Below are 24,807 nucleotides of genomic sequence, written 5' to 3' on the forward strand. Positions count from 1 at the left end.
GGCAAATATGTATAGTTTGAATTTCTTATTATACACATTAGTTTATACGCTGTGGATTTTTTCTACACAGAGGCAGCGCAGAGGTATTATTTCTTATTTATTACTTGAATATTGTTGAAAGCCTGATAAAGGTTTGTGTAAAATAACAGCTAGCACTCCTAATATGATCTATGTTCAACATTCCTGTACTGGAACTGAAGTTTTCTAATATGTAAACCCCAACAATGAAGTTCTTTTGTTTGCTCTCTTTTGGATTACTAAATATACCATTAAAAATGTTTTTGTTATATCTTTTCAATAAATATCAAAAATACCTGTTGATTTTCAAGAAATCTTGCAAGCTGATTTTCTCTGCTTGTGCTCAAGGAGGGGTTATTGAAACTGTAAGCTCTTATGAGCAGGGCCCTCCTAATCATCTTGCATTGAGTTCTATTATAACTGTACTGTCTCTGTATTTTATATTATAAACTGCTGTATAATCCTGTATAATAATATTAATTATATTCATATTAATAATAATAATAATAATAATAATAATAATAATAATAATAATAATACTAGGGATAAGGGAGAGATCCATGTGCATTGTAATCCATTATAAATAAAATAAGCAGGGCTGACAGTACATGCTTAGGAATTCAGAGCTAAAAATACACTGTGTTGTCATGTCAAAGTTGAAGGTATATTTCTGAGCTTTATATGTCAGATTACTCTTTTCTTAGTAAAAGGGTTGCTTCATTTTTAAAACAGTCCTGTAGCCAGAAGTTTTAGACTAACAAAAGCCTTCAACCTTCGTGCATGTCAAATACAGCATTTCTTTTTCATATGTGCAACATATTCAATTACAGAAAAAGGAATTCCCCTGGGTGGCAGGACTTTATGGGCAACCAAACATATTCAATTATGTTATTTATAATAATTTACACATGAAATGTATATTTTTTTAAATCCTTACATGTTTCTTGCCACTCAGAATCTTCTTTTTCCATCTTTTGTTTGATCTCTTGAGCTTCTTTCCAATTCATGTAAATTTCCATTGTTCGTTCCTCTAATTTTTCATTTTCATTTTTTTGTGACTTCATTATAGCAGATTTTTTCTGTGACAACACAAAACCAACGAAGAAAGGTTTTATTATAAAGATGTAAATTAAAGATGTAAATTAAAAAGAAGACTGTATAGGTAATTCCAGCACTGCATTAGCTCAAACCAACAGGTAAGGCTGGAGCAGAAAGCCACTAGTCTAATTTATAACTTGAACTACAATCATTATATATTTTTCCTTTGGCCCTGTTAAGGGAAAACGCCGACAGCAGACTGCACGAGCCGGCGGGGTCATCTCACCAAACACGGAGGTATGAACTTTTCTCATCTAGCCCGCACACACCACAGTGCATGTTACTCCCCATAACCCGCACGGAGGACCTGACCATCTTTCATCCCCGCCATCACTGGGGTTTACTACTTGATCATTGAGTGGACAGTATGTACCTCCTACACCAGTTCTAACGGCCTTTATTGGAGGAAACTGCACCATTTTGGGCCGGTTCGCATCCTCAGGAATACCATCACTTATTGGGCTCAAATTACCACTTTGGGAGAAACCTTCATTTCACCACACAACCACAGTATTATTCACAACTGGATAATCAACTATTCTTTAATCAAGGTTCCGGAATTGCCCGAGTGGACTTTGCTCTATTTCTGTTTTGAGTGCAGGTCTTGCCACAGTGTATCTGCTATACCATTTTTTGCTACACAGGATCACCTTCTACTGTGTCCATGATCCCTGCATGATCGAAACATCTCATATCCCCCACTGTGTATGGTCATCCCTATATATATGCTTTGAACGACTCCATTTGGTTTATGTTCTTGGTCTTGGTTGATGCAATCCACTGTTTGTATGTTTTTAAATGGTTTTAATGATGTCTTGTGTCCATATATGTGAACAGTTCCTTCACCAGGCATAAGTGCCTCAATAAATATTTTTCATTTTTTCACTACATCTCAGCTATTATTGTGTATCTTTGGTACCTATATTTGATCACCTCTTTTTGGTGAATTGGGGTTTGGAATTAATCTCTTATTTCCACCCAATTCACATATCTCGTTCTCTTTTCATTCTCTCCATTGGTTTGTCGCATGTTTCAGCAGCCACAGATAAAAGGATTGAAGTGGGTGGATCAGATGGCTGTCAACTTAAGTCTATTAGTGCATTAAAGAGAAACAGTCATGATTGGCTTTATGCAAGAATCTGAACCTTTAGTCATAATGATATGTAATAGTGTTGTGTTTAGTTAGGAGGCGGACGATAGCATGTGTTAACAGTAAAAGTTCATAGAGTTGATAAGGCAACAAAAAATTACCAGGTTAAATATAACTCTTTAATAGGTAATCCCACATCATTGTAGGATATAAGGCTAAATATTCAAACCTAAATAAGGAAACTTACTTATATATTGAATATTCAAACCAACTGTGACAATATTCTTAATTTTTATCACATATCATACCCATACAATCAAATAAGCCAATAAACTGTAAAACAATAAATAAATCTGAAAGGAGTAAAGACTGGGGATGTCATCAATCATTTTTTGAGTAATATAGTTTGCTTGGATTCTCAAATGAACATTAAAATAGCAGTCTTAGAATAGGTAAAATGTCTCTATTAAGGATTAATATTGTCCATTCACCGGAGAGGCAGCTTGGCAGGGAAGTCAGGAGCACGGGTGGGGGACCCAAAAAGATCATGGGCAGACAATGAAAGAAAACAAACATCTGATTGGGGGGAATTTAATAAAATGTGCATCTGCTATAAAAGAAGGACTTCAGTTTGATTTTGATTTTAAAGTGATTCTAATGGTTGTTATTAAAAAAAACAAACAAAAAAACAAACATGTTATACTTACCTGCTCTGTGCAATGGTTTCGCACAGAGCAGGTAAGTATAACATTTTGGTTGTAATTAACAAAAAAGAAAGAAAGAAACAAACAAAAAAACAAACATGTTACAGTGGGTACGGAAAGTATTCAGACCCCCTTAAATTTTTCACTCTTTGTTATATTGCAGCCATTTGCTAAAATCATTTAAGTTCATTCTTCTTCCTCATGAATGTACACATAGCACCCCATACTGACAGAAAAACACAGAATTGTTGACATTGTTGCAGATTTATTAAAAAAGAAAAACTGAAATATCACATGGTCCTAAGTATTCAGACCCTTTGCTCAGTATTTAGTAGAAGCCCCCTTTTGATCTAATACAGCCAGGAGTCTTTTTGGGAAAGATGCAACAAGTCTTTCACACCTGGATTTGGGGATCCTCTGCCATTCCTCCTTGCAGATCCTCTACAGTTCTGTCAGGTTGGATGGTAAACGTTGGTGGACAGCCATTTTTAGGTCTCTCCAAAGATGCTCAATTGGGTTTAAGTCAGGGCTCTGGCTGGGCCATTCAAGAACAGTCACGGAGTTGTTGTGAAGCCACTCCTTCGTTATTTTAGCTGTGTGCTTAGGGTCATTGTCTTGTTGGAAGGTAAACCTTCGGCCCAGTCTGAGGTCCAGAGCACTCTGGAGAAGGTTTTTGTCAGGATATCCCTGTACTTGGCCGCATTCATCTTTCCCTCGATTGCAACCAGTCGTCCTGTCCCTGCAGCTGAAAAACACCCCCACAGCATGATGCTGCCACCACCATGCTTCACTGTTGGGACTGTATTGGACAGGTGATGAGCAGTGCCTGGTTTTCTCCACACATACCGCTTAGAATTAAGGCCAAAAAGTTCTATTTTGGTCTCATCAGACCAGAGAATCTTATTTCTCACCATCTTGGAGTCCTTCAGGTGTTTTTTAGCAAACTCCATGCGGCTTTCATGTGTCTTACATTGAGGAGAGGCTTCCGTCGGGCCACTCTGCCATAAAGCCCCGACTGGTGGAGGGCTGCAGTGATGGTTGACTTTCTATAACTTTCTCCCATCTCCTGACTGCATCTCTGGAGCTCAGCCACAGTGATCTTTTGGTTCTTCTTTACCTCTCTCACCAAGGCTCTTCTCCCCCGATAGCTCAGTTTGGCCGGACGGCCAGCTCTAGGAAGGGTTCTGGTCGTCTCAAATGTCTTCCATTTGAGGATTATGGAGGCCACTGTGCTCTTAGGAACCTTAAGTGCAGCAGAAATCTTTTTGTAACCTTGGCCAGATCTGTGCCTTGCCACAATTCTGTCTCTGAGCTCTTCAGGCAGTTCCTTTGACCTCATGATTCTCATTTGCTCTGACATGCATTGCGATCTGGAAGGTCTTATATAGACAGGTGTGTGGCTTTCCTAATCAAGTCCAATCAGTATAATCAAACACAGCTGGACTCAAATGAAGGTGTAGAACCATCTCAAGGATGATCAGAAGAAATGGAAAGCACCTGAGTTAAATATATGAGTGTCACAGCAAAGGGTCTTAATACTCAGGACCATGTGATATTTCAGTTTTTCTTTTTTAATAAATCTGCAACAATGTCAACAATTCTGTGTTTTTCCGTCAATATGGGGAGCTGTGTGTACATTCATGAGGAAGAAGAATGAACTTAAATGATTTTAGCAAATGGCTGCAATATAACAAAGAGTGAAAAATTTAAGGGGGTCTGAATACTTTCCGTACCCACTGTATACTTACCTGCTATGTGCAAAACCATTGCACAGAGCAGGTAAGTATAACATGTTTGTTTTTTTTTTTTTTTTTTTTTTTTTTTAATAACAACCATTAGAATCACTTTAAAATCAAAATCAAACTGAAGTCCTCCTTTTATAGCAGATGCACATTTTATTAGCTAGCCCCAATCAGATGTTTGTTTTCTTTCAGAATATATTCCTACTGGAATTTCCATAGTTACATGTTCAGTAACTCTAGTTTTCTCCTGTTGCAGATTTCCTTACTTTTTGTTTTGTGCAACAATTGTTGGCAGGATAGGAAGGGTAAATGTCTGGAATAAGGTTCTGGATAGCAGTAAAAACCCAACAGAAGTTCTAATCCCTCTCCACTCTATCCAAAATTAGCACATAGGTTTTGGCTGGACTTATACTTTAAATAAAACAACCATTCAACAATCAACTTTTTAATATAATTTAGTTTAGTTGCTAAATTTGTAACAATTGCTACAGAATACTTTACAGACAGTTAACGAGATGCGATTAAGTGCCGGTTCACACTAGTGCGATGCCAGACATTGCATGTCATTTGCACCATATTTCTGTGCAGATCACATGCAATGTCTGTGCGATGCCTTTTCAGCCATACAAAATGTATGGCTGAAATCGCATCGCATGCGCACCAAAATGGCACAGGACCCTTTTTTTGGTCCACACTGGAATCAGATCTCATGGGTGTTCACACCTATGCGATCACATTCCTGCACCATTTCACAGTTGGCCCTGCAATCCAATCTGGGGGTGTCATTAACTTTACATTAACACCCCCAGAGATTTGCAGATCTCAGTGTGAACCACTGTGCGATTCGGGAACCGCCACTGATTCACAGGGTTTCACGCATCGCACCAGTGTGAACTGGGACTTAGCCAGAAAGGAAAACCATTTCCTCTAACACAGATGAAGGAAACAAACAGATGTAAGTAACAAACCGCTAAACAAAACAATACTCTAAAGACATGAAACACAGTTTGGAAGTTCACAAAGAATTTTATTTTGACTACATTTGAAAAATATTTAACAAAAATGTATAGTTTAAAAAAAAAAAAGGAACTCTGGTTTTGATCAGGAGCATAGGCCTACAGTAAATCCAGACAGTGCTCATTCAGAAATGTATTTGCACATATGATCTTAAAGTTGACCGCTGGGCATCCAAGAAACTATACTCTCTAATACTAAATCCTTTAATCTGCACAAATCCACACTTGGAATTTTCTTGCTAAATAAGTCTTTGTACCTTATTTTTGGCATGGGGACAGTGAATAATAAATCCCAGCCTGGCCTGTGGATTTGGCCATGTTTTGGAAGCATTAGGAAGGTAATCAGGGAACCTAAAGCAGCTACTGAGATGTGGTAACCCCTAGGAGCAGGAATGTTCAGTGTTGGTATCATTTATCTTTTTTTCAGGTTGGCTAATTAGAGGGAGAATCACCATAATTAACCACTTGTCCATCAAGGTACTTCTATAAATGGCCTGGTAAAAAGGGGTTAAAGCAAGCCCACATCTGCTACTGCAAATGTAAACTTGGTACTGACTTGAACAGCTGGTGAAGGGCATTTTGATAAAAGTGATCTGATCACTTTTATAGGGCTCAAAGTGTACAATCTGTGCTTGATTAGCTGCGTTGGAGGTATAATTGACTTCGGATGTCTCCATAAAGAGGACTGGTCACCTGTCCAATGCTATCACATAGGGAGCTTGTTAGCCTCCCCGTATTAGCAGTAAAGTTAAAAAAAAAAAAAAAAAAAAAAGAAAATGTGTTAAAAAGAAAAGTTAAAACAAAACTACAAATAAACAATAAAAAATTAAAATAAATAAAAATAACTAGAAAGCAACCCCTTAGCCACATACACACCCCATAAATATCAATTGCACAACATATGTGAGTTATAAAAAACAAAAACAAAAAAACCTTTTTGAAAATTTACTTTTTCGAAAGCCTGTTACTTCGACCTTCGCTCTGTTGAAGCAGTACAGTCCTTCCAAGTATCTTGAACATCTGGGGAGTGTCATGCCTGGTTATATCTACTGACCTTACATTACTACAGGACCCATAGTGACGTAGGGTTCAGTGAATGAAACCACGGTTTGCATTGAGGGACTCTGACACTCTTGGAAGTGTTGCATCCTGAGGATTCTGACAGAGACTGTAGTGCTGTGAAGCAGCAAAGTTTGTATACACAAGTCACTAGAGAAGTAGGTGTAACCACTTGACGACTGCCTCGTATTGGAAAATACGTAATGATTTTGATGTTTAATACTAGGGGTTATGGCTGCAGCTAAATGCCACAACCCTGGTATTATTTTATCCCTCAGGTGCCGTCTCATAAAAGTGGTCCGAGTGGCCGATTTGCTTTTATAGCGGCGGGAGGGGTCTTTCTGGTGGCTTACCTGGTTGACCTGGAAGCCCGAAAACCGATACGGCAATGGTGGCGACTAGGCACAGAGATAAGGGAAATAAAATGGCCTTCGCTCATCTCTATGCCCTAGGAGGACCTGAGCAACATAACGAGGTCACTTACGGATCCGGTGTTCTGTGAAAAGCTCCAAATTGCTGAGAACCCCAACCACGTCACTTCCGGTGACTCTACACCAGGAATAATTGGAGATTGACCACTTGGTGTTTTCACAGAACAGGCAGCAGCATATTTTACTCCTGTACACGCTACATTTTTAGTCTGTCCGCTACTAACCAACAACATGGCCGCTCCAAGGCGGTGACAACTAGAGAGCGGACTAACAATGTCCATTTATTATAGCGTGTACCGGAGTGTATAGGCTGCCAGTGTTTTGTGAAAACACCAAGTGGTCCCAATCTCCAATTATTAAGTGAAGTGGTTGGAACTCTTGGCAAGTTGAAGTTTTCGGCAGAACGCCGGCCCCATGTAAACAAGGCCAATTTTTTAAAGCAAAAGATCTTTTTTTTTTTTTTTTTTGCTTTGTTTTTAAGGGTAGGAGGAGAGATTTGCCATTTTTTAGAACCCAGATCTCTCCATAAAGAGGACCTGTCATGCTGTATTGTTATCAAAAGGGATGTTTACATTCCTTGCGATAGCAATAAAAGTGATTAAAAAAAAATTAAAGGCACAGTGTAAAAATAAAAAAAGATTGCAATCTTGACGTTAATTCACACATTTCTTCAGACACATATATTGATGGAACTTTATCTCAGTACATTCCGTGTATATGGTTCTATAGTGTATGTTCTTTGTATATGCTTTTATCCTAATGATATATATAAAAGATGTTTTTTACAAAATCATATTATACTCGATAAGTGCCTATAAAGTCCCAATCATCAGGGGAATTTTTTCTGGTATACATCAATATAGGGATGTGGCACATTTCAAGAGAACGATCACTGTGATCTCTTTCTCTAAAAAATAGCAATGACCGCTATTTTATTCTCTAGGGCTCCTGCTAAACAAATCCCAAAAACGATATTATTTATATACACATAAATATATATATATATATATATATATATATATATATATATATACATACATACACACACACACACACACACACACATATATATATATATATATATATATATATATATATATATATATATATATATATAATGTTTGCGGGTTCCAAGTCATTTTCTAGCAAAAAATACAGATTTTAACTTGTAAACAAAGATTGTCCAAAAAAAGTCCTGGTCCCTATAATACCTTTTTTTTTTTTGCAGAAAACGGTTTATTTTTTAGTAATGGTAGTTTTTCTTTAAGCAAAAATAATATGCTGGTATGAGATACTGTAATTCAGTTATGTTCCTATGACACTAAAGTTCATATCACTTGGTGGATGTATATGGGTTCAGGAAAACTTTATAAATTATTAGTTTGCTATAATTGAACAAGAATAGTCACCAAGGGTCATTAAAGCTTCAATTTGCCTCGGGGATTGGGTGTTTTCAGTAAAGAACCATATACTGTATATACACACATTGTGGAGAACTGTGGCAGGGTACACAAGTCTTGATAATGCCAAATACACTATATTGTCAAAAGTATTGGAACGCCTGACTTTGCACGCACATGAACTTTAATGGCATCCTAGTCTTAGTCTGTAGGGTTCAATATTGAGTTGGCCCACCCTTTGCCGCTATAACAGCTTTAACTCTTCTGGGAAGGCTGTCCACAAGGTTTAGGAGTGTGTCTATGGGAATGTTTGACCATTCTTCCAGAAGCAGAGACTGTGAGCCAAGTCTTCTCGTCCAACATCAGAGCCTGACCTCAAAAATTAGCTTCTGGAAAAATAATCAAATATTCCCATAGACACACTCCTAAACCTTATGGTTTCCCAGAAGATCTGAAGCTGCAAAACGTGGGCCAACTCAATATTGCACCCCAGGAACTAAGACTGGGATGCCATTCAAGTTCATGTGTGGTAAAGGCAAGTGTCCCAATACTTTTGACAATAGTGTATATCTAAGCAGCATTTATTTAGTGCAAAGTGGAATTGTAGGTCAAAATAAACAGGGGAAATATGACAGTTATCTTCACTATTTGATGGTATGAAGATCTTTTTATTTTTAGCTCCTCGCTTTTATAGTCACACTTGTTTGACCAGTTCTTACAGGAAGATTTTATAAATAACAATGACAGTAAGGAAGCAATATCTCTGAGGCTCACTACCGGCAAGGACATACCATGGGAAATTCAGACACAGGTCAAGTGACAAGAACAGAAATTTGGCAAAAAGTAGAGCTTACAGACCAAGTCTGTTAGTTTACACGCAGGGAAAGTGTAAATGATGCAGGAGTATTGGATAAGCATTGGCTACAATTATTAAATGAAGTGATTTTAGAATTTCTGTGTATCTGTGGAGAAAAAAACAGACTCTATTGAAATGGAAAAGGTAAAGTCATCAGTGTCATGTGGACTAAAAACATCCCGATGTACAAGTTGGTTTCAGAAGAAGAAGGAAAACGTAAAGAAACATCAACAGGTGCTTGATCGTGATACAGGAAATGAAACACATTTATTTCTGCTTTATGGACCACTAGGAATTTATTGAGCATACCAACATGTGGCTAGTTCTTAAAGGAAAACATGTATTGGGTTTTTTTGCACAAAAACATTTTGTTTCCTTATTTTTTAGGGGCCACCGGATTCAGTTATTCAGAGATTGAGCTCTGCTACAGCCAACAGGAGAATTTAGACACAGGGCAACCAAAAAAAAGCCATTGGCCAGCCAGGTATAACCCCTCCCACTGTCAGCATGCTTCAGTTTTTGCTAGTGTCCTAGGAGGGTGGATTTCTTTTCTCTACAAGCTAAAGTTTAGCTATTTCACTAGTCATTTTTCTATTTTGGCTTTAATAAAGACTCTCCCTACATGCTTGTAGGCAGGTGCAGTCTATTTTTTCCAATGCAGGTAGTGGCAATGCAGATGGGGAAGGAAAAGAGGAACCTAGTTCCTTAAAGAGGAACCTTTATGGTTTTCTAAGTTACAGGGAGGCAGCTATCTTATTGGATGCTGGCACCCCATGTGACTTAGGCGGTCATCATGGGTAAGGTAGAGTCTATTTGACCCCAGCTCCCTAGTTTGCCGTGCATTTTGCAAGTAGCTAGTGTAGGAACAGGTCACCCGACTGACAGGGACAGTGCCTAGAGCCAGGGAAAGGTTTTAGAGGTGTAGATAAAGTACAGGGACCAAAGCCTCCCCTTTGGGTACAGACCAGCCAGGCCACATCCGCTCCCTGTGGCTCCGTGGCAGAAGCTGTTGGCATCTATAGGCCTATAGTCTATTGTCTCATCGCTGTTGCTCCTTGTGAGTGTTCCCAGCCGGGTTGCTTCACTGCCTGGCCTGTTGTGTTCTGCTAAACTTTTGTTACAATATACACTATATTGTCAAAAGTATTGGGATGCGTGCCTTTACACGCACATGAACTTTAATGGCATCCCAGTCTTAGTTGGCCCACCCTTTGCAGCTATAACAGCTTCAACTCTTCTGGGAAGGCTGTCCACAGGGTATAGGAGTGTATCTATGGGAATTTTGGACAATTCTTCCAAAAGCGCATGAGGTCAGGCACGGAGGAGAAGGCCTGGCTCGCATTCTTCGCTCTAATTCATCCTAAAGGTGTTCTTGTGGGTTGAGGTCAGGAGGACAGTCAATTTCCTCCACCCCAAACTTGCTTATCCATGTCTTTATGGACCTTGCTTTGTGCACTGGTGCGCAAGTCATGTTGGAACAGGAATGGGCCATCCCCAAACTGTTCCCACAAAGTTGGGAGCATGAAATTGTCCAAAATGTCTTGGTATGCTGACGCCTTAAAGTGGAAGTAAACCCTCCAATCGTTATCAGCCAAGGAAGCTGCCATCTTGGCCTCTGTTTAATCTGCAACTGCCATAAAGCTGCACATGTGATCAGTTATGACACCAGCTATTGGATGGGTTGACAGTTTGGTTGAGAGCACAAGCAATGTGACAGCTAGCATTTACGGCATGCTGGGAATGTTAACTGTTTTTTTAAACTATCAAATCGATGAGTTTACTTCTGCTTTAAGAGTGTCAGGGCTAGGCTCGCAGCTGCTCTCTTCTCTGTGTTCAGGCTGCTCAGCTGTCAGGTTATTGTCAGGACTCATTGTTAGCTCAGTGGCTCACCTGGCCAGTGGCTCACCTGGGTATCATTATCTGCTCTTCAGTCCCGCCAACAGCCAGCCCTTTCTGGCTATTTAAGCTGCCTTGTTCATTCCTTTCCTGCCTTCGCCTTGTAAACATAGCTAACGTTTCTCTGCTGTTGTTCTGTGAAAGACTTTGCCTGGCTGACGTTCCTTCTGGTTCCGGATCCTGTTCCTCTGCCACACGACTACACTGATTTCTGGTTTCCTGATCACTGTCCTGTCTGACTTCCCGTTTTGACTTCTGACCCCTGGCTCATGTTTTGACCACGTTTACTGTTCTGTACTATTTTTTAACATTACATTAAAGGTTCCTGAAAGGTTCCTGAAAGGCCTTGAATTCACAAGATGAAGGGCAATCCACCTAGTGGTAATATTTTTTCCAGATTGGATGAGCAGGATCACCGCATGCATTTGTTCTGCTCACCTGGATCCTCCCACTGTGGCTGTTCTGGTACAACCAGTGTTGCAGGCCATCCCTGCTGCTGCTCCAGTCTCTGTGCAGGCACCCACCTTGAATATTACCTCTGTCTGGTTCTGCCCCGCTTTCCCAGCATTTTGGGGTATCCAATTTGATGCAGAGGGGTTTCTCAACCAGGTTCTGATATACTTTGAGATGCTGCCCCAGGCGTTCCCCACAGAAAGAAGCAAAGTAGGCTTCATTATTTCTTTTCTAATAGAGCCCTGGCCTGGGCAAACCCTCTATGGGAGATGCAAAAACCCATTGTCCTGAGTTACCCTGGGTTTGTGGCTTCCTATCAAAGGGTATTTGAAGTTCCTGCTCGCTTCACTTCTGCTGCTAAGAGCCTTATGTCTATTAAACAGTACGAGAACTGTTGCAGATTACGCCATTGAATTCCGTAACCTCGCAGCAGAGGTTGCCTGGAATAATGAGGCCTTCGTGGCTGCATTCTCTCATGGTCTCTTGGATAACAAATAAGAGGAGATAGCAGTCGGAGAAATATCTACGGATCTGGAGAAGTTAATCACGTTTGTCATTCTCATTGACTCCAGACTCCGAGAGAGACCTTTCTTTAAGGAGCGCTTGCGAAAGCCTCCTGTACATTTGGTTCCAAGCTTTTCCCACCCTTGCCTCCCATGCCCCCTGGTACAGAGTCCACCAGTGAAGTGAAACCCATGCAGTTGGGCTTCTTCATACATCTCTCTGCGGAGGAGAGGGCCTTTAGGAGAAAAGGAGAGAGTGCGCCTTAATTGTGGCCAGGCAGGCCATGTATTGAAGTCTTGTCCTACCTATCCTGGAAATGCCCGCACCTGGAGGTCCTGCAGGGGACAGACCTTAGGTGGTGTTTTTGCATCCCTAGTTATCCTAAAGGATAAGCCTCTATTCTCCTCCTCAGGTTACCCTTTCTTGTTCCGAGTCGTCCATCGATACACAGGCTCTAATCGATTCTTGGGCTGCAGGCCTGTTCATAGATAGTATCTTTGTGTCTAAACACTATTCCGCTGCAGCTTTGTGCCACTCCACATGCCATTGAGGCTATTGATGGGAGACCTTTACAGCCTGCCTATGTGACTCATTAAACTGCTCCGTTGACTATGGCTGTAGGGTCTCTGCACCATGAGATAATCCAATTTCAAGTCATTTCCTCACCTCATTACATTGGTGGTCATTGGTTATCTTTGGTTAAAGAGGTACAACTCTTCTTTTGATTGGCATTGTGCTGAGGTTCTTTCCTGGTCGCAACAATTCAGTAAGGCATGTTTTCAGAAAGTGGTTAAGGTCTTGTGCACCTCTTCACTCTTCTCCTTGTCAGACGAGTACCGCAAATTTAGCAACGTCTTTGACAAAGGTCAAGCCGGTAGTTTGCCTCCATATCAGTCATATGATTGTGCAATTGGCCTTCAACCTGGCGCCATGCCCCCTTGTGGATGGGTCTACCCTTTGTCTGTCTTGGAGGATAAAGCCATGGAGGACTATGTTGCCAATTCACTTTCTCGAGGGTTCATCCGCAAGTCCTCGTCTCCTGCCGGTGCTGGCTTCTTCTTTGTGAAAAGTTTTCACTAAGCTTGATTTGAGCGGGGCATACAATCTCATGAGGATCAAGGAGGGCGACGGATAGAAAACTGCGTTTAATACCAGGACTGGACATTTTGAATACCTCGTAATGCGGTTTGATCTCTGCAACGCTCCTGCAGCTTTTCAGGAATTCATCAACGATGTCCTTCGAGATATGTTGCAGCAATTTGTGGTGGTTTATCTCGACAATATTCTTATATAATCAGAATCCCTAGAGAGCCATCACACAGATGTCTCCCATGTGCTACAGAGGTTGAGAGATAATAACCTGTATTGTAAGTTGGAGAAGTGCGAGTTTCATCGTCGACAGGTTACGTTTCTGGGTTATGTAATTTCTAACTGCCGGTTTTTTCGATGGACCCAAAGAAACTATCTGCAGTTCTACAGTGACCTCGACCCATAGGTCTACGTCCACTACAATGTTTTCCTAGCTTTGCCAATTATCAGAAATGTATTCGTAACTTCTCTTCTCTGGTCAAACCCTTGACTGATATGACCAGGAAGGACAGCAACCCACATAATTGGTCCTAGGATTCCATTAAAGCCTCTCAAGGCTGCCTTTGTTTCAGCTCCTGTGCTGCCACATCCTGATCCTACGTTAACCTTCATTCTTGAGGTTGATGCATCTGAGACTGGAGATGGCAACTTTCTGTCTTAACGTCCTACCTCTGAGAGCGCTATGCATCTATGTGTCTCCTAAAGAATGCAATTACGAGATTGGGAACATAGATTTGCTCGCTATCATTTTAGCTCTTAAAGAATGGAGGCATCTCCTCGAGGGTACCACTGTGCCGGTCCTCATTTTGACGGACCACAAGAATCTAACATTCTTGTCAGAGGCTAAACGCTTATCTCCCAGAAGGGCACGATGGGCTCTTTTTCTGTCAAGCTTCAATTACAATTAAATTCTCAGTTGCTACTCCTTTGATGCCTCCAGATTGCATTCTAGCCACTATTCGCATTCATCTCACTTCACCTTTGGGTGACAGAATTCTTACTGCTTAGATCCATTCTCCTCCTGGAAAAACCTTGTGACCGCTGCTTTGTCCCCGAGAATTTCCGCACTGCTTTGCTCCAGACATACTATTCTCCCAAGGCAGCTGGTCACCCTGGGAAGAATCAGCTTATCAGGTCTATTTCCCAACAATTCTGGTGGCCTAGTCTCTGCACTGATGTAACCGCATTCATAGCCACTTGTTCTGTGTGTGCTCAGAGTAAGAAACTACGACACCTTGCAGTAGGCCTCCTACAACCCATACCCAATGGGGAGAGGCCTTGGACACACTTGTCTATGGATTTTATTGTGGAGTTGCCTAACTACCAGGGCAACACATTTTTTCCTATGGTGATTGACTGGTTCTTAAAGATGTCTCATTGTATTCCACTTAAGAAGTTGCCTACATCCAAAGAACTGGCATACATTTTCCCTCGGGGAATCTTGCGGTTACATGGCTACCCAAGGTTTTCATCTCAGACAGGGGTAGCTAGTTTGGGTCCAGGTTTTGGCGAGCCTTTTGAGCACAGTTGGGAATTCAGATTTCCTTCTTCTCGGCGTATCACCTACAGTCCAATGAGGCCGCAGAATAAGCCAACCAAGCCTTGGAGCAGTTCCTACATTGCTATATTTCTGACCACCATAACAACCGGTCAGACCTCTTACCCTGGGCGGAGATTGCCATCAGCGCCGCTTCCCGATTGTCTCCGTTTATGGCAAATTATGGTTTCCAGCCATCCATGTTGCCTGACAAATTTGTTCCTAAAATAATTCCTGTGTTAGAGGAGCAACTCCGTGATCTCTGTTCCACTTGGGTGCAGGTCCAAGAGTCCTTGCGACGTGCCAGTGATAGGTACAGACTCCATGCTGACTGCCGACGCCTACCAGCACCTTCCTAACTGGTTGGGGAGAGGGTCTGGTTGTCATCGCGTAACCTGAGACTCTGTGTTCCCTCACTGAAACTGGCACTGTGGTATATTGGGCCTTTCCTTCCTTCTAACATGCGTATTTCGGATGTATTTCACATTTCTTATTAAAACCTTTGGTGTGAAACTGCTTCACCACCTCGGTACCATGTCCTCACCCGGTTGAGGTTGAGAACCATGAGGCGTATGAGATACAATCGATCATTGACTCCCATTAACTCTCAGGTTTGGTACAGTACCTTGTTCATCGGAGAGGGTACGGTCCAGACGGAACACTCTTGAATCTCTGTCCTCCGTGCTTTCCATAGACATTTTTCCCTCAAACCTGGTGCTCCTCTGAGGGGAAGGGGTCGTTGAGAAGGGGGTACTGTCAGAGCTGGGCTTGCAGCAGCTCTCTTCTCTGTTCTCAGGCCTCTCAGCTGTCGGTTAATTGTTAGCACTTGTTTCCTCAGTGGCTCACCTGGTTATCTGCTCATCAGTCCAGCCTACAGCCAGCCCCTCCTGGCTATTTAAGCTGCCTTGTTCATTTCTTAGGCAGATAAGATAAAAAGAGACAGAAGGCGCCTCTAAATGAAGTATGTAAAAAACATTTAAACTAACACAGAATAACAAATTGGCAACTCATATTAGGTTGGCTGAGGGAAGGCATAAATAAGTGTCCTGAAAGGCCATCTCAATACTCGGTTGGTGCCTCTTGGAATGCTGTAATGCTGTTACTGCTGTGGGTAAATGGAGATCCGGCGGCCGCAGCGTGGAGCAGAGTATACAATGAGGCTGGAATGCAGTTCCAAGCGAGGTCTGCAGCGCAGGGATCCGGCAGAGAGGAGTAAGAATTTACTGTCCCCATCACTTGAAGGAGCGCCGCTGCCGATCCCATCTCAGCACGCATGCTTGGAAACGTGTCGTGTAATAGTGACGTCATTTCTCCTCGCTGCTGGGTCCCTGCACTGCAGACCTTGCTTGGAACTGCATTCCAGCCTCATTGCATACTCTGCTCCACACCGCGGCCGCTGGATCTCCATCTACCCACAGCAGTAACAGTGTTACAGCATTCCAAGAGGCACCAACCAAGGATTGAGATGACCTTCTAGGACACTTATTTATGCCTTCCCTCAGCCCACATAATGTGAGTTGCCAGTTGTTATTCTGTGTTGATTAAATAGTTTTTAAATACTGCACTTAGAGGAGCCTCCTGTCTCTTTTTATCTTATCTGCCTCAGTTATCCTGGAACCTGGCTTTCTGTTCCTAGTGGAGTACTGCCCTACTACAAACTAACTATCTACACAGACTGTTGCCCAAAGACTATTTGATAGAGACTATTTTAATAGATGTTTTTAACAGATACTGTTCTGTTTGTTTATGTATGGGTTATTTCTTCACTGTTTGCTGTGCGCTCTTCCCCTGATGTTCATTTCTTTCCTGCCTTTGCCTTGTCAACATATCTGGAGTTTTTCTGCCGTGTTCCTGTGAAAGATTTTGCCCGGCTGTCGTCCCTTCTGGTTCCTAAATCTGTTCCTCTGCTTCCGACTACACTGATTTCTGGTTTCCTGATCCCTGGCAATTACCCCCCTCCAAAAATTATTAGGACAAGTTCACGAAGACTTGACTGGCCTGCACAGAGTCCCGACCTCAACCCGATAGTATACCTTTGGGATGATTCAGAGCCTTCCCAGAAGAGTTGAAGCTTATAGCTGCAAAGGCCGGGTCAACTGAATATTGAACCCTATAGACTAAAATTGGGATGCCATTAAGGTTCATGTGCATGTAAAGGCAGGCATCCCATACTTTTGACAATATAGTGTATTTCTGTTACTGCACTTGAACTCCTTGTGCTTTCTACCCGCTGCACCTACCCTGATGCTGCTGATCTGGACTCTTCATGCAGTTATTAGGATCGGTGTACCCTCTGCAATATCTTTGGAGGCTATACCCAGACCCCACTGCACTAAAGATTAAAGAACCTAACCTGCTTGGAATGTGATCTTTTGGTACTGGGTTTCTCCTTGTGGCAGTTTGCAGACCTCCAATAAGTGTGTTCACTGCAAAACACTTTCCAGGTCCAGAGCTAAGGCAAGGCCTCAGGTGTGACCCATTTTCGAAGACTCTTTAATAAGTTTGTGTATGGGCCAAGCATCAGGAGCCAAGCATATTAACTCCTACAATGAGGGCGATCATTATTTATCTTTTCCTGTTGGTTCCAAGGAAGGGATTAACACGCTGAGGAATTAAAGTAGAAGTTCTAAAATAAACAAAGTTTAAAGCCTTGGTGTGTGTCAGTGAGTGGCTTGATGGGGTTGAAATCTCTTCCAATCCAAGGTGCTATCTGTTGTCAAGGGGGAGAAAGTTCCCTTCCACGGGTCACAGCAAGCCTCTCACTGACACACCAGACAGAGCTGTGCAATCATCTACCACTGAAAAATCGTAAAACACAACTATTTACACTGTGATTTATTGCAGTATGCAGCATGTTTATTAGCAGTGTCAAGGTTAGGCTGTAATTGTATTTTAGCCTTTAGTTAGTCCTTGTTGCCGCCTACAGTGACCTGGTCACCTCTAGCTATTTAAACCTCTCCTGCTTTCAGCAGCTGTTTTTATCTTAACTCCAGGCTTTTATCTGGTGTTCTAAGTTACAAAAACCTGGTTAATCAGGCTCTCCAGTACACAATTCACTGACAGTTATAGGGTGGCCTGCACTGTCCCTCCCCAGGAACCTGACACAGACAGCCTGGACCCTTTCCTCTGCTTAAGTCTTTACCCCAGCATAAGGAACAAACTTTTCAGAGAAAGGGAATACAATAAGACACGTGGCCACTCACCATAACTAGAGGAAAAATGGTTTAACCTTAAAATACGTAAGGGGTTCTTCACTTTCAGAGTAGTAAGGATGTGAAATTCTCTTCCACAAGCAGTAGTATCAGCAGGGAGCATTGATAGTTTCAAAAAACTATTAGATGAGCACCTTAAAGACCACAACATACAGGGGTATACAATGTACGGTTAACAGCAAACGCACACAAACATCATAGGTTAAACTGGATGGACTGATGTCTTTTTTCAACCTCACAAACTTTGTAACATTCCTCTGAGACTCTACTTAGCTATGTCAGGCCCCCTTCACTCCTGCATTCAGGTAAAAGTTCTCCTCAGTTATGTTAAATTCTATTGGGCAAACTGCAACTATCTTTGTCTGCAGTTGTAGTGGCCGCTGACCCATCTGCTGCAGAAATTCTGTTTGACAAAAAGTCTCACAAATCCTTTTTTTTTTTTTGTTTTAATTTTACAACAGGTATGTATGTAGTGCCAACAATTTATGCAGCACTTTACATACTGTACACTCTCTGATCTCAAGGAGCTTACAATCCAAGGTCCCTGACCCTAACTCACATACACATACTAGGGCCAATTTAGACAGAAACTAATTAAGCTTCCATCATGTCTTTGAAATGTGGAAGGAAACCGGAGTACCCAGTGGAAACCCACACAAGCACAGAGAGAACATTCAAACAAAGTCATGCAGCTAGTGTCCTGGTTGGCATACAAACTGAGCACCCTAGTGCTGCAAGGCAGTAGTGCTAATAACGAAGGCAATGTGATGACCATGCATGATTTTGTTCTTGATGAGACATATTGGCACTTATTGACATGAAGCATACTACCTTAACCAGGGGCAGACTGGCAACTTTTGGCCCAGGGGGCAAGTACAAACCAGAGGCCTATGGTGCAGTGACTCGGCCCCCTCCCACTTTCCTTCACCCCCCTCCCACTCTCCCAATCCTCCTCCTGACCCCCATTCCAAGCTGAAGCACTGCTCCAAATACTCTCTACTTACTGACTGAATCTGGGTTCCAGACCTGGCCAGCAGGGGGAGGTTAGGGTGGGGGGAGCTGGGACAGCTCGGTTGGGCCTGGCCGGGGGAGAAGAGTCTCCATTGGGGCATGGAACCGGCATATGCTCAGACACAGTTTACACCATCCATGCTGGGGGGGGCGGGGGGGGAGGAAAGGCTCTGCGCTCTTTGATCTTGTCTTCAACCCGCACTCAGTAGGTCAGCGGCAGGGACTTTTTACTTCTTTTCACCAGGAATCCTTTTTAGGCATGTCTGTGGCAGAAGTGGTGCAGCTTTTTTACGGGGCACCAGAGCAGCCCAGGGGGCAATTTCCCCCCTGCCCCCTGGCCCAGTCCTCCCCTGACCTTAACAATAGAATGGCCATTAGCTTCCACTTGTACTGCTACTAGCCTGGGATCCCAAGGCTATAAAAACATTTCCAGGACAAACTTTAAGGTAATTTATACAGAGACTGGAAACATCCTGATAAACTTCTTACTCCTAAACAGTTTATGAACCAATATCTTTTTGAGGAGGCCTTTATCAAAAAGTAGCCCATTCTGATTGTCAATCAAGAGTTAGGCCCCTTTCACACAACGTCAGTTGTCATCCGTTTTTCGTCAGTTGTTATCCGTTTTTCGTCAGTTGTTATCTGTTTTTCATCCGTTGTCATCCGTTTTTACATAGAGATGCATTGATGTCCGTTTTTCATCCGTCAACGGATGGATGAAAAACGGACAAACGGACAGCGTGTGTGAAAGGGGCCTTAATCTGTCCTAATCAAGCTATACCTGTTGAGGATGCACCAGTATCTAAGGATCTAATTAACAAAAGTTTTGGAAACTCTTTCCAAGTTGTAGATTTCCCAAACAGGCCCTGTTTTGCAACCTGCCATAGCCATCATGTCAGTCTGTCAAACCATAGGGGGATGGACTGGACTTACATAAAAGACCTAGCAACATTCTTTGTTTACTAACCCTTTGATGGTAGTTTACTTAGAGCTTATGCCTTCAGCTATACACTATTGTGTAGGTGGCTTAGTTGATATTGCATGCTTTGTTCCCCTGTGAGTCTCTTGCTTTAAGCTGGATACACACTATACAAATTTCTTTAGTTTTTTTCCTTTAGATTTACCAAAACCATATAATATGAGGTCAGACCTAAACACTTTCAATTTGTATGCAATCAGGCAGGCCCTTGCACTACATAGTTGAAGGTAAATCTAAAGGAAATCTAACAACAAAAGTTGTATAGTGTGTATCCAGCCTTATAGATAAGATAAGAGATCTTATCTTAGAAAGAAAGGAAGACATCCCTAACCAATATATTGTCCAGGAAAAGATATGACAAGAGATTCCTAAAGGAAAAGATATGAAACGAAGAGAAACAAATTTTTATAGACTGGCTTGGTAGGCAAAAGTCTATGAAATCACGCATGATTGAATGTTGCTGAGATTTAAAGACAACCTTAAGTTGAAAAAAAAAACCCCGTAAAACTGACAATGAATATTTAGCCTGGAAACAAAAAAAAAAAAAAAAAAACCCCGCACAGGGGCCAATGATAGGATTCTAACCAATCTCGGGAACCCAGTGTTTAAAATTTGTGATTGTATTCCTGATTGTGGGTATGGCCAAATATGATGCAATATAAAAAAGGAAGAAGAGGCACAAAAGAGTGTCCATCTGCGATCACCTGCACAGTAACCAGCACTGCTTTTCACCTATAGTTGTCAATCCCAGCAGCAGGAATCAGTGGATTTCTGCCGCTGAAATTCTCATCGTGGCTAAATGCCAGTGCAAATACAACCTTATTAACCTTATTAAAACGTTACGTCATATCTATCTATCTACAATGTAAAGCTGGCCATGCATGGTTCAGTTTTTTTTCATTCAACCAGCAGGGTGAATTAAAAAGCTGAACCAATTCCCCTCTCCACACATTTATGGTGGATGCAGGGATCATCCCTGCTGCATATTGGCATCAACTGAAAAGTCTTCTAAAATGGCATATGGTTAGGTAAAACAAAATGGTGGATTCTGACAAATTGTTTGTAGGACTACAGAAGCCAGATTAGCATAGTTAGCCCCCTCACTCTCCCCTCCCCTGCCTAACTTCCTCTTTTGCAAAGAATACAGACAAGTGTAAAAACCGCAAAAACAAACTGTTCTGAAATAGAAATTTAAAGGAAGGAGCTGCATAAAGAGAGAAGTATGTTGTGCTACGGTAAAAGGAAATTTTGTATTTTTTTTTTTGTATCTGCACTTATTTCGGTAACTTAACAAGCGGGCATGAGCCAGACTAGGTTCACTTCGCTGGCGAACAAAAAAAAAGGTTTGTTTTGCTGAAAGTCTGTACCTGGAAATCTTATTTTTGGTTTCTCAAAAGCTGCTTGCTGCTATAGCATCACTGTATTCTGACTGCTGGACTCCTCCGCAGTCAGCAACTGATCAGCCCAGCAGCCAATCGGCTGATGGAAGCAAAAATTTCCAGAAAGTCCAATCATTAGAAGTCAATCGCTAGGATCAGTTTATCATGAACTGGAACGGACATAGATGGATTGAAATTCAGACAGTCTCTGCTGAACCGACTGAATTTCGTTCCATCTGTATGGCCAGCTTTACTCTGTTATAAAAGTTAATTGCATTGTAAAAAAAACATTTATGGTATTTATTTTCATAGCATGAGCCCTATTTATTAGGATTTGAATTTACCAATTAATACAAAGTGGGCCAACACATGGAAATTCCGACATTCTCACGAGTTACTGCACTTTGAACTTTATAATCAGCCTTGATTAAAGACACATATGTTAGTAACAAAGGGAATTCACTGGGCTTGAACTTTGGCTGAAAAATCAATGCGAGTAGGATCTTGCATCATGGAAATATTTACCTGAGAAATCTGTAAAACATTTTCTGTTGCTTACCTCATGTGAACAATTGGGGACTTCCAGTACTGTCATGGAAATGTGACACTGAGTCATAGTCTGAGCACAAAACTGTCCAGCTAATCTAACTTTTTTGTTTACACATATTTTCAAGTAAACGTAGCAATTGCAAAATCAGTAAGGCCCCTTTCATATGAAGAGGTCTGATTGGGTCTGGCTGTCCGTTTTTTAGCCGAAACTGATCGGACCCCTCATTTCTCTATGAAACGCCACATGTAACCTGACTTGTGTCCATTTACACCCAGCTACCTCCATGTCTAAAACAGTCTGGCTAAAAAAAAAAAAAAAAAAAAAAAAAAAAAGGAAGGGGGATCCACTTCCATCCGGCTGCCCAGATTGGATCGGAGGGCAGTCGTGTGTAAACAGACAGTCAGTCCCTTTACATTCGGCAGCCCATAGAGCAGAGTGAGCTGTGTATAACAGTGCAGAGCAGACACTGACCTGTCATCTGGCTGCTCCGCTCAGCTCAGCAGGAGATCACCGGATAGATCCCCTGCTGAGCAAAACTGGATCCAGCCCACGTAAAAGAGCCTAACAGGTAAAGTAGGAAAAGAACTATAAAATACATCTTAGAGGGGTTTTCTGGTAGTTTACACTTAAAACTCCATCTCTATTGGTTTGACATAATTGTTCTCCAATAGGTAATTAACCAGCCGTGGCAGTTATACAGTGACAGTTCGGCACGTTCCCTGTACGGTGGTCCGCGGGAGCGATCCTGTGGGCGATTCACAATTGCCGAAGGGCACCTGCGATAACCCCCCCGTGAGAAGAGAACAGCAGTCTGCTGTTGATAAAACAGAGCAGACCGTTGTTCTCTCTATCAACACAGAGCCACTGTTTTCCTGATATTTAGGAACACCTAATATCACATGTCTCTGTGTTGATATTACAAGCCCATCCCCTCACAGTTAGAAAACACCCCCTAGGCTCGCACTTAACCCTTTGATTGCCCCTGGGTTAAACTCTTCCCTGCCAGTGTCATTCCCATCTTGCCCTCACTCGACCTCCTGTCTCTGAGGATCCAGGACCAGGTCTTTTTCCACGCTGCCGGCGAGTGCAGTAAGCAGGAAAAACGTCCGGGACGCGTGGTGGGAGGGGGGGTCACATTTTTCGCCCCACAGTAAGGGTGATCCTGCAGCGATTCTGCTGCTGGGACCACCCTTATCTGAAAGCCGATCGCCCGCCGTTTTCAAAAATACCAGGGTTATGGCAGATATCTGCTGCCATAACCCCGGTATTTAGTGTTAAAGGACCGACATAAATCGATGGTTAAGGGGGAAACTCTTCTGGTCCAGAAGTGGTTAAGCAGAAAGTGTACTATTTTTCTTGATAGCACAATATGGAAACAAGTTGGGTAGTGATATTTGAAAATCCTAAAGAAAGGTCTCACTAGACTTCAATTTGAATTTAATCTTTAAGGGATTAATTGCATGTAGCACTTGATCCCACTGGAATCTCTCCTGCAAATGCTAAGCATCAGAAAGTCCATCATCTACCTCCCCTTCCCCTTTTGACAATGCTGCTAGGAATGAGACAGATTTATTATTTATGACAGTACTGGTGTCTATCAGCAGTAGCCACTCTGGAGACCAGTGTTGCCATTCACAAAAGATCACACAGCCTGCAGTCTATCTGCAACTGCATCAAAACAAATGCATTCACTGGTCTATGGATTATACAGTGCCACAGCGCTGTGATTGGCCAGGATTTTTTAGCAGAATATGTACAAATAAACATCTGTTTTTTTTTTTTAAAGTAGTTGGTCATCAAGGCAGCACCTGAAAAGTCCTTAAAGAAACTTTCTCTGGTTGTGTTATCATCCATATTCTCAAAAGCCTTTATTTAGTAGCAGTTCTAAAAAGGACTCAGCACATTACAGATTGATCATGCTGTATTCGTAACGGTCCATGAATCATTCCCAACAGTCTACTAATCAATCAAAAGCTTTTGATCATTTTTGATATGTGCACAAGGATTCAATCAAACTATTCTCTAAAATGTCTCAGCGGATCCATCCATAAATAGGAACACTCAACTCCTACAGAGAAGGAAAAAAAAAGCAGCACCTACCTATGTCAACTTATCCAGGGGGATCCATGACATTTCCAACTTGTCCTACTGATATTTTGCATGCAAAAGAAACTAATGCCTAGTAGTACACATGATCAGAAAATCGGATGTAAAATATCACTTTCGAATCGATTGTACGATAATCTGATTGTTAGTACACAGCTTTTAAGAGCCGATCACGACAAAATGTTTCTCATACGATACCAGAATGAAATATTTTTGTTTAATCAGTGCAGTATTCATTCGGAAAAAAAAATCAGAAGACCAAGACCACACATGCTCGGAAACTAAGGAATAAATTACAATACAATACAACACATTACATCACTTCTTATATACCGTATTTATCGGCGTATAACACGCACTTTTTCCTCCTAAAAATGGAGGGTAAAACACCAGTGCGTGTTATACGCCGACATGTTAAAAAAAAAAAAAGCCGGGCAGTGCTGAGAGGCAGAGGGGGGCGGGCCGGGCAGAAGGAAGGACGAGCAGTTGCTTTCATAGGAAGTTCCACCTCCTATGATAGACAGCACAGTGGCCCAATGCCGGGACGCGGGACCTGTGACGTCTATCATAGGCGCCAGGACGTCAGATGATAGCAGCCGCTCATCCTCGCTTCTCCTCCGCCCGGCCCGCCCCCTCTGTCTCAGCGTTGTCCGGCTTTTTTTTTTTAATATATCACC

General features: G+C 41.9%; 1 protein-coding gene across 1 annotated transcript in view; it reads right to left on the reverse strand.

Annotated features, from left to right (window-relative positions):
- Positions 1 to 24,807, reverse strand: part of SH2D4A (SH2 domain containing 4A) — a 162,742-nt gene that overhangs the window by 55,575 nt on the left and 82,360 nt on the right. The window contains exon 5 of the mRNA XM_082247811.1: positions 956 to 1,097. Within this exon, the coding sequence (XP_082103937.1) occupies positions 956 to 1,097 (142 nt within the window). The remainder of the gene's footprint in view (positions 1 to 955; positions 1,098 to 24,807) is intronic.

Source organism: Pelophylax lessonae (assembly GCF_965119305.1).
Source record: "Pelophylax lessonae genome assembly, chromosome: 1".
NCBI lineage: Eukaryota > Metazoa > Chordata > Amphibia > Anura > Ranidae > Pelophylax > Pelophylax lessonae.